At 38.6% G+C, this 15666-nt stretch overlaps 1 protein-coding gene across 1 annotated transcript in view; it reads left to right on the top strand.

Annotated features, from left to right (window-relative positions):
* MAN1A1 (mannosidase alpha class 1A member 1) overlaps positions 1-15666 on the top strand; it is a 201697-nt gene that overhangs the window by 169874 nt on the left and 16157 nt on the right. The window contains exons 6-8 of the mRNA XM_004450482.5: positions 2982-3105; positions 5013-5106; positions 15155-15270. Of these exons, the coding sequence (XP_004450539.2) occupies positions 2982-3105; positions 5013-5106; positions 15155-15270 (334 nt within the window). The remainder of the gene's footprint in view (positions 1-2981; positions 3106-5012; positions 5107-15154; positions 15271-15666) is intronic.

Here is a 15666-nt window from a genome sequence, read left to right as displayed (position 1 = left end):
ATCCAGGTATATGGAGCAGATATGGCTCATGTGGTGGAGTGCCCACCTCCCACATGGGAGAGCCCAGATTCAGTTCCTGGTGCCTCCTAAAAAAAAAAAAAAAAAGACGAGCAAAACAGACAAAAAACCAACTCAGGGAAGCTGATGTGGTCCTGGGTTCAATCCCCGGCCCCCAGTACTGCAAAAAAAAAAAAAGAAAAAGAAAATCTAGATATAGTTGTGCCTCTCTGATTTCTTGAATGCCTTCCCTGACTTATAGTGAAGAGCCAGTGGAACCGTTAATCTTCTGAGTAGCTTTATTGTTGTGCATTAAACCTGTATGTTAAAAGAATGGCACCCAAATCTTTCATATAAGCATACAGTGTATTCTAAGCTTTCTATTAGCATGACATATCCTTTGCTAGTGCTTTTAATGTTCTTGCTTCCCATATAATTAAATAGGCTTAGAAAAAGCTGTTGTTTTCCTTCTAATATGAATGTGTACAAAGAAGGAGAGGGGTAGATTATATAGCTCCTTAAAATATTTATTGTACAGAAAATTTTTCAGTACAACTCTGGTTTTCTCTTGCTTAACTACATTAATGGCAAGGGATGTATGGGTGGATAATCCAATAGTAATTGGAGTTTTAGGTTAGTACATATTTATGGTTACCTTTCACATCTGAGTATGCCAGCAAATCTTTAATACCTAGAACTGAAAAATGCTGGAGAGTGGGCAGGGCATCCTCTGCCTCCTGTCCTTTACTTCTCCAGAACAAAGTCCTCACCCTCTTACCCTGATACTGCTTTATGTTGTACTTTTTATTTTTATTTTTATTTTTATTGTGTTTATTCCCCCCACCCCTCATTGTTTGCAATTCCTGTCTGCTCTCTGCTCATCTTCTTTTTAGGAGACCCAGTCACTTGAGCCACCTTCATTCCCTGCATGTGTCGCTCATTGTGTTTCCTTGCTGTGTCTCTTTGTTGTGTCATCTCCCTGCATCATCTTGTTGCATTATCCTGTTGTGTCAACTCACTGTGCCAGCCTGTCGTGTTGGCTCACTGTCTTGCTCATCTTCTTTAGGAGGTACTGGGAACCAAACCCAGGACCTCCCATGTGGTTGGCGGGTGCCCAACTGTTTGAGCCACATCCACTTCCCTGCACTTTGTTTTTGATCATTTCTCCAGATCATAAAAATGTGTGGTCTTGCTTACTAGACCTACAGACTCTGGTCAATGATGAAATGATTGGAATAAAAAAATGTCATAACAACAAATTAATGACCAATTATCTTGTGTATTTGTCATATGCTAATAAAATTTGGAAGAAGCTGTTCATCCTGTTTGGATAATAGGATAGTCCTTTTATCTAAGCCAGTCATGAAAGTAAAAACTGGAGTTGCATTCCCAGAGCCTAATAAAATTAGGACATTTTCTCAAATAAATGAATATAGGATTTTTCAGATCTCTTTTAGTTCTATTTATTTTTTGTTAAGTTTAGATATAAATCTGTGTTTTGGAATAAAATTCAAAGTTCCAAAAAGGAGTAGGGAATAAGAATGAGGCCAGCCTGAAATTTCAGACACCATTTATCTTCATTATCTTCCTTTTCTTCAGCTTTCTGCAACAGCTCAGCAGCAGAAGCAATGAAATAACTGAAAGAGTTTAACCAGACTTGGTGAATAATGTAAGGCAAAAAAGAGAGTGGGTTAGGAAATCTAGGGGACATTTAACGGGGTCCAACTTGGAAAGAGGAAATTGAGAAGTCCACAAACCTGCAGACCTGGCTTCAATCATATCCTTATTGCCTTGTTTCCCACCTTCTTCCCTTCCCACCATTCCCAACTATCAGGGGTTACCTTCTAGTTCTCGCTAGCTCTTCTGCCAGTGCGTTCTCTCCACGCCCAGATTCTCTGTCTCCCCATTCTTTCCTCACCAGCTCTTACTAGTTCTTCAAGACTCAACTCCAGAGTCTCCTTGAAAGAAAGAATCCTTTGTGATTCCACCATGTTGGATTGCATGGCTTATTCATCGTAACCATTCTTGTAACCCAGTGAAATATATATATATACACCCTGGGAAAGAGCAGGCATGCAATAATGTGCATCTAAAATGAAACCAAAATGTGGGTTTTCAGGTATCTGAAAGGGAATTTATTAGTCAAGAGAATAATTGATTTTATTCTTTATTTGCATCACTATATATGTCTTAGAATTTTGAGTAACGTCCCAGAAATCAACTCTACCCAAGTGTATGACCATGTCTCAAGAGCCACTTTGTGTGTGTGTGTGTGTGTGTGTGTGTTTAGGACTACTTTAAAAAGGCATTCCTCCAAGTCACTAATTTTTGAAGCTCATGCCTTTGACCACTTCTTGATTTGAATTATTTGATTTTGTTGATCCTCTTGAACATAGATTAAATAGGACAGGGGAATGAATGAGTACCTTATCAAATATATAAAATAGTATGAAGAGAGAAATGTGAAAGGAATTCCAATAGAAGGAGGGATGATTTGGAGAGAGTGACATGAGTATATAATTAATGAGTTTTTAAAAGGCATCCTATTTCCAAGTAAAATTTTACATATACTGTGAGTGTCTATAAAATTCCATGGACTCTCAAGCTGATACTAAAATGTCAAAGATCTGTACATGGGGTTTTGGCATGGTGGGGTTGTCTCTTTGGTCTGATATTGTTTTATTTTCTACTTGGAATGATTATACATCTCTTATGTAGCACCTGTACCTTCCTAAATATTTGTCTGTTCGACAGTAGTGAGGACCCAGCAATTTCTGACTTAAGTCAAAACTGATTTTCAATTTAGAGCTAGAAGTCAAAGAAAGCCTGAAACTAGTAGCCATTCAAAGACAATAATACTCAATTTTTAAATATTCAAAGTGAGTTATTAGCAGATGTCATTATTCGAAAGCTGTCTCTTTCATGTCAACTATTTAGAGTAGTGGGAAAAAACCTCTAACTCTTCAATATCTTCTCCTCTACAGTGGAATTGGAAGGAACTGGCCTTGGGCTTCAGGAGGCAGTAGTATTCTGGCAGAATTTGGAACCCTGCATTTGGAGTTTATGCACTTGAGCCACTTGTCAGGAAATTCCATCTTTGCTGAAAAGGTGAGATTCTCCACTTTGCCTTACATTGAAAAGCAGCACTTGTCAGAAGCAGCCTCCTCTCCTGGGTGACTTAGTCTTGTTGGATATGGAAAAGAGCATCCACGGTTAATATAGTTCTTTACAGCACTTCATTTAAACAATCTGGGAATGTGTATCCTTTCCACGACTTCATTCTAACTTGGTGCAAGAGGACCTCCCTTGCACATCTGGTTCTCTATACTCAAGCAAGTCACTTTGCCTCTCAGTTTTTTTCCTCATTGAAATGTGTTACAGTGTTGTATGAACTATCTGACCCAAGTATGTGAAAGACTTTTTAGACTCGAAGTATTACTACATAAATGTGAGGTAACAATTGAATTGATTTCTAATTTTCAGGAAGGAAATACATCAATATTTAGATAAACTCCTATTCACTTACCCTTAGCATTCATTCTCACTTCTTGCTCTCCTTTACAACAAAATTCCTTGGAAAAATTGTCTCTGTTGTTATCCTCTCTTCTTGTCTCCCATTCTTTTGGATCGTCTCCAATTAGGCTTTCTTCCAGCCCCACCTGTCATGGTGACCGTGAGCTCCACATGGCCAAATCCAACTGTTCATTTATACCCCACATCTTCTTGCTCTCAGAATTTGACACAGCCTGTCACATCTTTCTTCATGAAATACTCTCTCCAGGCATCCAAAACACCACCGGTTTGCTTCTTTCCTCCCTGGATGCTCCTTCTCAGTCCCCTTTACTGGATTCTTCTCCTGACCCCAACCTTTAAGTTTTAGAGAGCCCCAAACCTGGACCTCTTCTTCCTATGTGCAATCCTACCTTCTCTCACCTCCCCCCATGGCTTTACATGCCATCTCTGAGCTTCTGGCTCCAGATTTATAATTAATTTCAGTTCCAACCTTTTCCCTAAACTCCAGACTCTTTCCACTGCCTATTCATCACCTCTACTAAGAGATCTAATGGGCACTCCCACTTAAAGTGCCTCAGACTCAACTCCCAGACCTCCTTCTACCCCAGTCTTCCCCACCTTGGTACATGGCAGCTCAATTTACCCAGTGACTGAGGCCAAAAATCTTGACCATCCCAGGAAATCCTTTGGTTTGTCCTGTTACGTCTCCCACCACCCTGGTCCAAGGATGTGTCATGTCTCACCTCTCACTCAGACCCTACAGTCTGAATCCTGCTTCGGTTCTTGCCCTCTCAGTCACACCTATAAAAACACCTGTCTTCCAATGGCTTCCTGTCATACCCAGAATACAGTAAGTCCCCACTACAGCCTGTGAGGCCTGTGTGATCTGGGCTACAGCTGCCTCTCTGCGCTCTCACATTGTCCTCTTTGCTTCCTCCCCTCCACCCCCAGTGGTCTTCCAAACCCTCTCTCTTCTCCAGGATCTTCCCTCTGTCCAGAAAGCTTTGCCCCCAAGTTTCTGCAGGACTTACTTTCCCCGTCATTTAAATCTCAGCCCAAACACTCCCCCTCAGCCTGCCCAGACCTCCCTTATAGTAAGCATAGCCTTTCCCCACCCTGGCCCCTCATATCACTCTCTGTCCCTGCTACCCTCTTTTATTTTTTCCACACCATTTATTGCCATCTAATGTATTATATTTATTCATTTATTATCTCTTATCCCATTAGAATGCAAATTCTAAGAGGGCAGGGACTTTATTTATCCCCTGATACAGTTCTAGCTCCTAGAACAATGTCTGGCACATGGTAAATAATCAATGTGGCTATATCCACTTACTGCTATTAATAATGAGCTAAGACTGACAGTCTTTGTTCTAATCCTACATCATTTAATGCAACTCATTTTTTTTTTCTAACATGGAAACATGTAATCAAGAAAGGAAGAGGAGTAGCACCAAAGTTGTTTTTCAGATTTTCATAATAACACTTCATTTTCTATTTAGGTAATGAATATCCGAACAGTACTGAACAACCTGGCAAAACCACAAGGCCTTTATCCTAACTATCTGAACCCCAGTAGTGGACAGTGGGGTCAACGTAAGTCAAAATATTAGATTGTCTTAGTTCTCCGTGGTACCCAGCACTGAGCTAGTAGCAGGGGAAGGAAGCACAAAAGAAGCACAAATCTTGTTGAGGAATGTTTAGAAAAGGGAAAGGAGGGTACAATTCTTTTAACAAACAGGCTCATCATAAGGTAGAACTATGCTACCAGAGAACCGATTGCTCCTTTTGCATGCATAACTGTAAGCATGATGGCTTATAAGCACATTTAAACCTATTCATCAGACAGGAAGGATCTTCTGGCCAGAGTGATAGGAGATGTTAGCCTGAAACAAGCAGGTCTTGTGGGTAGAAGGGAAAATTATTCCTTTGTACAAATGACTATTAAGGTTTTGCACAGAAGAGCTATGTCATTTTACTTCGTAACATCATCTCGCTTTCTGCTTGGCTACAAGATGAGAGGAGCCTGATTCTTCAAAATTGGGAAATTGAAAGAGTAAACAGGGTATTTAATTTCAAGCCAGCATAAAGGTTCCTTGCCAGTAGAGTTTTATCTTTAGGGTAAGAGAAAGTATCGAGAGAGCTTTAGATGCCAGAATCCCTCACTTCAGACCCTTCAGGGACTTTTGACCAGGGTTTAATGATTCCAAGCAGTTAAATGAAAGGTTCTGAAGCTGTTTTGGAAAAAGAATAGTAGACTGAAAGCAACTGAGGTGGATCGCTATGTTGGGTGTTAGCAATATCTTTAAATTGGGTTTTTTCTTTATATTTAAATATCATATTCTTCGATGTTTATGCTTCACTGTTACTTTACAAATATTTTTAAAAGAATAATATAATAAAAAAGGAATCAGGTAAAACCTGTTAGTAATGGCTGTGGAAGGTCTAGCTATTGAGACCATAAGACCATAAAATCAAGGTTGCCATTTACCTGTATTTGCAATATGTGCAGGTAGGGAGCTGGATACCCGGGGACTTTTGGTGTGCTTGGGCCTTCTACAGGTAGCTCAGCAAGTGGTTTTGTACCTTAATTATAGCTGGGATTTTTGTAAAGATTAACAAATGCTTAGAACAGTGCTTATAATGTAGTTAATGCCTGATAAAGTTAGCTGCTGCTGCTGCTATTAAATAGCAAGGGACATATAAATAGTGTTGTGTAAGATGCCAGCAAGTTCCTTAGCTGGAGGTATTAGGAGAAAAAAAAAAATATCACTGATGGCAAAATCCCTGATTTCTGTGGTTCAGACTGTAGAACTCTGTAGGATTGCAGAGAAGCCAGAGATTGATGTAGGCTGGCCAGGCTCTGGGAGGAGAGACTTGGACTGAAGCTGGACCTTGACACTCCAGGGTGGGATTAGAGATTGGGAGGAGGAGATGAGGAGGAAGGAAGAGAGTGAGCAAAATTCTAAAGACATTGAGTTTTGATTTTTAAATTTCTAGAGCAGCATTCTCAGAGTGTGGTCTGCAGATCCCTGGAATGTCCCAAGACCTTTCAGGGAAGTCCACAAGGCCAAAGCTGTTTTTGTAATGCCACTGTTTTTGTCTTTTTTTTCTTTTTCATTGTGTTGACATTTGTACTTAGTGCAAAAGCATTAGTGGGTAAAACTACTGAAACCTTAGCAAGAACAGAGGCAGAGATGTGAAGTGCACTGTTAGCTGTTGTTTTCTTCACTGCAGTTTTTCAAAAATAAGTTGCTGGTTTTCCTTATGAATGTTCTTAATGAAGCAGCAAAAATGATGGATTAGTAAATCTCAACCCTTAAGTACATGTCTTAGTAATAGGCTGTGTAATGAAATGGAAAATATACATAAAGCACTTGTGCTGCATAATGAGAATCAGTGGTTGCCTTGAGAAAGTGCTCAGATGTTTTGAGTTGCCAGCTGAGCTGGCCGCTTGTTTTGTGGATCACCATTTTTACTTGAAAGTGCAACTGAGCACAAACTGTAGTTATTAGACTTGGGTAATTGGTATACATGTTCTTGAAAATGAACATGTCACTTTTCACTTCAAGAAATTTGTCACTTCAAGGAAAACTGACAGTATTTGTGCCAGTGGTAAAATTTGAGTTTTGAAATAAAAGAATTTTAGAAAATTTCTGTCTAATACCATGAGTCTGATATTTCCCAACACTTTAAGATTTTTCTGTTGAGATTGGTGGTGATATTGTAGTCAAACGTGTCAACATTTGGAAGAGCCACATAATTCAGTCAACCAGTATTTTCTAAATAACCAAGGCAGGCTATTACAAAATCACACATGGGTGAAGGAGCCATTCAAAGTGCACCATAGACCAATGGATTTTAGCACGAATGAGTACAAAAAGTCATTGATGTGGTTTCAGACTCCGTATTTCACTATACTTTTAGAAACTTTAACCTTTAAAATAATGCTTGTCAAGTTTTATTTTCACAATACTTTAAAAAGGTGATTAAAATACTCCTCCCTTTTCTAACTACATACCTGTGTGAGGTTTGAGTTTTTTCTGTATGCTTCAGCCAAAACAATACCTGGATCATATTAATAGTAGATGCAGATATGAGAATCCCATTGGCTTCTAGTAAGCCAAGTATTAAAGAGATTTGCAAAAATGTAAAACAGTATCACTCTTCTCACTAAATTTATTTTTATGAAATACAACTACATATGTTAACGGGTATATTGTTCTTTTAAATGAATCAATAAAAGATTTTTCAAATTTCTTTTTTAATGTCTAACTTGGTAAATATTAGAAGGTATTACATAAATGAAAGCTGCTTGGGGTGGTCAGTTATTTTTATGAGTTTAAAGGAATGCTTAGGCTAAAAATTGGGAGAACCACTAGAGCAAGGAGGATAAAACAGAACTTGAGTGGCTTTCTAAATATAAGATGACTAGATTTAAGTTATCCAAAAGGACAAGCATTTTTCAGCGTTCTCCTCACTAAAGATTTCAGAAGTAGAAGAAAAGATTCTCTTTGGTTGACTGTTTTCTTCCTGTGGTTTAAGATTTAGAAGTCACCATGGAGAGGGACAAAAAGAGGCAGTTGTAACAGGATCATCCTGGCCTCACTTTCTAAGTCATCCATATACTGTGTATTTGGCCATGTTTCCTGGTACAATGAGCTCTTTACATTTGGATTACTTATCAGCCAATTTCCTGATGGAAAACAAACAGGACTGATGAGTCCCACTTCACCTTCCTCCTCCAAGCCCCATCCTGTGTTCCAGCCACAACACTTAATTATTTCATTCTCTAATCAAGACCTGCTGGGCCATATCCAGACCTTGGTTTGTGCTGTTTCCTTAGCTCTTCCACTTCTCTACTTTCTCTCCCAATGCCCAAATCAACCGCCATTTCTCCAAGGCCCTGGTTAGAATTTGTTAGCACCCACATCTCCTCCAAGCACCCCTTTCTTCCTCCCCTGCCCCAGCACTTTGGGTACTTCCCTGTCTCAATCCTTTTCCTAATAATTCACCTACATATCCTTCCCCTGGGAGAGCCAAAGCTTTTGAGGACAGTCGCTGTGTCTATTCATATGCCTAGTACACAGTGTCTTGCAACTCGTGGGTGTTTACTTACTTGAATTTTGTGAACATTTGTGTGCCCAACCTGACAATCTTTCTGCCTCTTTTGCGTTGTTTTGTTTTGTTCTTTATTTTGTTTGAGGTACCTCGGACCTCATATGTGGGAAGCTGGCACTCAACCACTAACTATATCCGCTCCCTGAGTTGTTTTTTTTCATTTGTTTTTGTTTGTTTGTTTTTAGGAGGCACGGGAACCAAACCCAGGACCTCCCATGTGGGAAGCAGCTCAACAACTTGAGCCACATTTGCTCCCCTCTGCCTCTGCTTTTAATAATGGTTCTGGTTATTCTCTTTTAACGGTGTCCCCTGCTCCTCAGTAATGGCTGAGAGGCAGTATCCAGTGTAGGTCACTGATAGTATCAACTGTTCCTGTGACCGAGGCCAGAATGTTAGGCTCTATGCCTAAGCACGGAACAGTTATCACCCTTTCTGCTTTCTATAACTGGCATCATTGGGATCTGCTTTGAGCAGAGAACTTTCAGATTCAGGTGTCACCCTTCTCTGCTTCCTATAACAGGCATCATTGGGGGACTGCTTTGAGCAGAGAACTCTCTACTTTTGTAGAGGAGTCTACAAACAATAAAAAAATGACAATATTGGCTATTTTAATCCCTTGTCTTGATTCTTTTGGTACTTGATTCACTCTCTTTTTTAGGTATTAGTATTTGGCCTCAAATACTTATGCTCATTTCAGATACTTTTTGTGAAACCTAATAAATTACCCCTTTAGGGAAGAGCATAAAATTTGAGTGACTACAGTACACATCACATTTAGAGCAGTTGGGCATAAAAATACCATATATGTTCTTTCTGGAAATAGGTGGTCCCTTTCCTGCCCTTAAAATCATCCATGTTCTCCCCACATCCACTAAGATGTTTACCCAGGACTCTGTTGCCAATGCAAACAGTTGTCCAGACCTGGAGGAAACTTAATGAGTGAGATGCTAAATTATCAAAAGGAAGTTTGCTTTCTCCTGTTTCTCCTCTTGTTTTGATTCTTTCCACATGTTAAGTTTTTATAGGTAGGAAATTTTTTTGAAAATAGGAAATCAACTTAGCACTTAACAAGATTTAAGCAAATGTGATATTATGTAAGCCTTTTTCTTTTTTAAAAAATCCCCAAATGCCCAAGCTTGCTTCTTCCATTCATTACAGAATCATAACCCAAAGGGGGAAAAAATCAAGCTGTTTCTGGCTGTTAGTTTTCAGCTCTTATTGCCTTAACTCTGAAGGACATGTCTGGATCGTGGACATCATTTCCTATTACTTCATTTAGTCCTTGTTATTTTGACAGTAACCAGATAGTGATTTGCTCTACCATGCATCACTTGCATTTGTCTCTAGCAATCATGTTTATAGCAGGGCTTGTTATTGATGAGACAGTGCTTTGTCTATTTAGTTTGAAAATGTCAGAGGTTTTGCGGTGATTTATTTAGGAAACAGTAAAGGTCATTTCAAACACTAATTTTAAAAATCAGCCTTAATTTTAAAAACAGATTTTACATTAAAATTAAAACTGTAATTCTGGCCTTTCTGCAATAATCTTATCAAAAAATACATAGAAATATGGCTGTTCTAGCTTGAATTGATACAGTCCCTTTAAGGTTCACTTACAAGAATTTTGCTTTGTTCATCAGTTGTGTGTTGAGTGCCTACTATGCAGAAGACTCTTTCTAGGGACTAGTGTAGACTAGCCTAGACTAGGTTTGGTCCCTACCCACTCAAATCAGGATCTCATAGAGGAGACAGAAAAGGAATTTTACCATATTATGAAATTGCAAGTGTGGTTGATGTGGGCTATCAAAAAGAGTATCACAAGGTAAAAACAAAAAGGCAAAGAACCCAATTTAAAAATGGGCAAAAGACTTGAATAGACATTTCTCCAAAGAGGATATATAAATGGTGAAAAAGAAAAAGAAAAAATAAGCACATGAAAAATAGTCACCCTCGTTAGCCTTAGAGAAATGCAAATCAAAACCACAATGAGACAGGAGCAGATGTGGCTCAAGCAGATAAGCACCTGCTTCCCACATGGAAGGTCCTGAGTTCAGTTCCTGTGCCTCCTAAAAAAAAGAACAACAGAGAAACAAACAAAAAAGCTAACTCAGGGGAGCCAATGTGGCTCAGTGGTTGAGCACCAGCATCCTACATAAGAGGTCCTGGGTTCGATCTCCAGTCCCAGAAGCTCAAAAAACAAAACAAAACAAAAAAACCACAATGAGATACCATTTCACACCCAATAGAATGGCTGCTCTAGCAGTTTGATATTATTTATTAATTTTAAAAATATGTATTTGATTATGTTTGTAAATTGGTCTATTCCTTTGGCCATGATCCCCTTTGATTGTATTAAAGTCAAAGGCTTTACTTTTGTTTGATTAAGTCAAGATTAGGGCTTTGATTTGACCATGTCAGTAGGTTATGACTGAGGGCTGAGTCCCCGCCCCCTTGGTGGGCTATATAAATGGACACTCACTCAAAAAGGCACACAGGAGCACACAGAAGAAGACACAAGAGCTCCATAGATACCAGAGAGAGAACTTTTGTCAGTTTTGATCCTGGAGCCCTGGGGAGAGGTGAGCCATCTACCTGATAGTTTACATCTGACCTTGTGAAGACACTAGAGCAGCTGAATCCAGAAAGAAATGAGTGCTATGCCAGCCTATAGCTAGGCTGGAAGAAGCTGGGACCATGGAGCCTTAAGAGGAGGAAGGAAGGCTGGCCAAACCCTCACAGAGATAGGCAACCATCTTTGGTGAGAAAATGCCTGTTAGGGTACCTTGAGTTGAACTCTTTATGGCCTTGTAACTGTAAGCCTCTACTACAGATAAATACCTTTTATAAAAGCCAGCAGATTTCTGGTACTTTGCAACAGTACCCCTTTGGCTGACTAATACAGCTAGTATTAAAAAACAAAATGTGTTGGAGAGGATATAGAGAAATAGGAACACTAGTTCATTGTTGGTACAATGTAAAGTGGTACAGTTGCTGTGAAAAAGTTTGGCAATTCCTGAAAAAGTTAAGTATAGAATTACCATTTGACCCAGCAATCTTTCTTCTAGGTATAGACCCAAAAGAATTAAAAGCAGGGAATTGAACAGATATTTACGTATCAGGGTTCCTAGCAGCATTATTCATAATTGCCAAAAGATGGAATACTACTATAAATGCCCATCAACTGATGAATGGACAAACAAATGCAGTATAAATAATACATACCATGGAATATTATGCAGCTGTAAAAGGGATGAATGTAAAACATGGTTGAACCTTGAAGACATCATATTGAGAGAAATGTGAAATAAGCAAGAAACAAAAGGACAGATCTTGTATGATTTCCCATATAGGAAATAACCAGAATATGCAAATTCATAGAGACAGAAAGTAGATTACAGGTTGGCAGGGGAGGCGAGTCAATGCTTAATGGGTTCAGAGTTTCTACTTGGGATAATGAAAAAAGTTTTGTTAACAGATGGTGGTGATAGTGGCCCAAACATTGTGTATGTAATTGATGCCACTGAACTGAATGCTTGAAGGTAGTTAAAATGGGTGGTTTTATGTTATATGTATGTTAGCACACATACACAAAAGAATATAACAAGGAAACCTAGGGGGAGAGTCAGGGAAGGCTTCTTTGAGGAAGTGGCATTTGATCCCAGATATTAAGGGAGTCCATTTCAGGCAAAAAGAACATGCCTACAGGAGCCCAGAGTTGGGAAGGGTCCTGATGTTTTTGCGGGACCACAAGGAGGTCAGTGTAAGAAGAAAGCAGTGAGCAAGTGAAGCAAGACCAACGGTATAGAGAGGGTTGGGATGACACAGGGCCCCCGCATCTCCTTCAGGATTTGGGTCCTTGTCATTAACAGGCTTCAAGTAAGGCAGTGACTGGATTCCCATGTCAAAAGGGTCACTCTGTCATTAGCATGGGGAATAGATCGGAGGGGCACTGCCTTTAGAACTTTCTGTGATAATGGAAATGTTCTGTGTCTTCCAAGCCCAGTACAGTTGCCACAGTGTGACTTTTACCATTTTATTTTCTTTTAATTTTAATTTAATGAGCCACATGTTATTAGAGTAGATGCAGGAGATCAGGTATTACAGACTCAGAGGCAGATTGTGGTGACTTGGGCCATGCGTCTATTTGTGACGGCAGAGTGGAGTGGATGGATTCTAGAAATACTTAAGTAAGTAAAATTAATAGAGTTTGGGAGCTCATTGGGTATGGGAAGTGAGGGAGAGGAAAAGTAAAGAAAGACGATCTGATTTCTGATGTGTGCAATAGGGTCAGTGGTTGGTACTGGGTTCTGAGATAGAAACCGAAGCATAAGATCAGTTGAGGAAGAAAAGATAATTATTTTGGGGGTTGTTTATTTGTTTGTTTGTTTGTTTAGAAGGTACCCGAGATCGAACCTAGGATCTCATACATGGGAAGCAGGCACTCAACCTCTTGAGCTACATCTGCTCCCATGAATTCAATTTTTTAACCTGTTTAATTTTAGATGTCTCTATAGACATCCAAGTAGTTTTTCATTCAACTCTGATGGCGTTACAGAATATGAAGCACATGTGCAAGCTTTGGAGGGCAAACATACAGATCTTAACTCTACTGATGTAACTGGTTTAAAGGAATCTGAAGAAAAACTAAAGCAACAACAGCAAGAGTCTGCACACAGGGAAAACATCCTTGTAATGAGGCTAGCAACCAAGGAACAGGAGATGCAAGAATGTACTACTCATATCCAGTACCTGAAGCAAGTCCAGCAGCTTAGCACTGCCCAACTGAGATCAGCAATGGTTAGACCCAGCAATCAACTTGTTTTTCGTAAAAGAGAAATGTGAATTGAAACAGACTAAAGATGAACTGGAACAAACCCAAAATGAACTGAAGGCCTGGAAGTTTACTCCTGATAGAGCCCTGATGGCATCGGACTATTCCGAAGAACTGGCCACCTCTGAAAATTCTCCTTCTAGAACATGTAGACACTTGAGAAATGTGTCAAGTTGAAGGAAAGAGAGGAGAAACAGAGGTCTTAAGTCTGTGGCACACTGTCTTCAGTTTGGAAGAATGAAAACCTAGAGATTTTAAATCATGAATTGAACATGTAAAATTCCAGTAAAATGTTAAAATAGAATATGCATTGCCCTCAACCTTGAGCCGAGTGACACAGAGGCATTGTACGTCAGTTTTGCCAGTAAGACTGTGACCTTCATGCTTGTTATTTCAACTTCTGGGTCAAAATTCAGATGAGTTAATTTTGCCTTTAAAGGGTTTTATTTGCCAAGAACCAACTTAATAGACATGAGTGAATCAAATAATAGATGTCAGTATGAGCAGTCCATGCATTTAAACATTTAGCAAGCCTTAAATCGATGTGATTTTAACCAATGGTTTGTTCTTTGAATGGTTGCTAATACTGCAGATAATCTTACTGAGGATTGTACAAACATAAAGATGTGGTATCAAACTTCAGTTTAAACTGTTCAAAGCATTCTAAAAATACTGACTGACTTTTGTATAGCTAAGTCAACAAATAAATGTTTTGATTTTAAAATAGATAAATGAAATTACTTTTGAGTTATGAATCTTAAAGCACAATTTTCCAAAGTAAGGCTATCTTATTAATGCTCAAATTCTCTAGGGTTTCTAGAAATGATATTCCAAATAAATTGTGTTTCTGTTTTTGTAGGCAAACATCTTAAAAACAAAAGTATTGATGCAAGCAGTAGGTAAGAGAATACAGTGTTGCAGGGGAAAAACAAGCGGATCATAATTCAAAACCCTGTGTGGGTTCTGGAGTCCTGTGGCATTTGCCAACATTTTAATCTCATTTGGCCTCTGTTATCTCAATTTTAAAATAAGGATAATGATACTTACCCTACAAGTTTACAGTTATTGTGTAAAGATGGCAAAGAATGTAGGAATGGAGTATTAGGAAGAAAAACTTGTGCCCACACTCTCTCTCCTCTTTTACTCCCTCCCCCCCCACACACACACACACACATACACGCACTAGGTTTTGGACCCTCCAAATTTTTAACACCAGAAAACTTATCAAAATAAAAATAGGAAGAAGAAAGGCAAAAGAGCTTGAGGGGCTACACATTTCATTGTGAACCAGGTTTTGTTTTCTTTTTAAGGATTTGCTGATTCTTAATAGCTTCAATAGAATTTCATATTATTGAGAGTTAAAGCAATGAAAAATATTATTTGAATATATGTTGTGAAGCATTTTAGCTTGGCATTTTTTTACCAGAGAACCAGACTTTTAGAATTAGAGGAGATTATATAACTTTTGTCTTCATGCGTACAAAATCACCATGGTAATTATTTAGAGTATATTATATTAACAGCACATCTACTAATTTCAGAATATCTTTCTAGATATTGGAGACCTGCTATAGTTAAATGTAACTTTGTGTTGCAATTGACATAGGGTTTTACATCAGGTTGTGAAAATGATTTTGCTGCATTATCAGAAATAAGGCTGAATTACTCAAATTCATTTCCCTCTCTTTTCAGATCATGTATCAGTTGGAGGACTTGGAGACAGCTTTTATGAATATTTGCTAAAGGCATGGTTAATGTCTAACAAGACAGATATAGAAGCTAAGAAGATGTATTTTGATGCTGTTCAGGTAAACCTAATATTTAAATCATCTTTGCCACTCAGTTCTAATCGATAACTTGCATATTAATCAAGCTTTACTGAAAAGATGGAATACCACATAAGGGTGTTACAGAACTCGATAGAGTTCGATATCTGCTATTGTAATTATAATAATAATAATCGTACTTAATGTGTTTAGTTATAATAGGGCAATTAAAATTTTTTACATTGTTCAGACCTCAGTAAATATTCTCATATCTGAAATTTTAAAAATTCTCCTTTCATGAATGTGAGTTCCCCACTTAAAGCTAGAATTTAAATTGTGGTAGGAAATCTCAAATTTGTATTCTGAAAATTGAGTTCATTAAGATTGCCTGGGGTTGTGGACAATTCCAATCTCTGTCTCCATTTGAAGGAAATTTAT

This window comes from Dasypus novemcinctus, chromosome 11 (assembly GCF_030445035.2).
Source record: "Dasypus novemcinctus isolate mDasNov1 chromosome 11, mDasNov1.1.hap2, whole genome shotgun sequence".
Taxonomy (NCBI): Eukaryota; Metazoa; Chordata; class Mammalia; order Cingulata; family Dasypodidae; genus Dasypus; species Dasypus novemcinctus.
The sequence above is the reverse complement of the archived record's forward strand: the minus strand, read 5'-3'. Positions and strand labels throughout refer to the sequence as shown.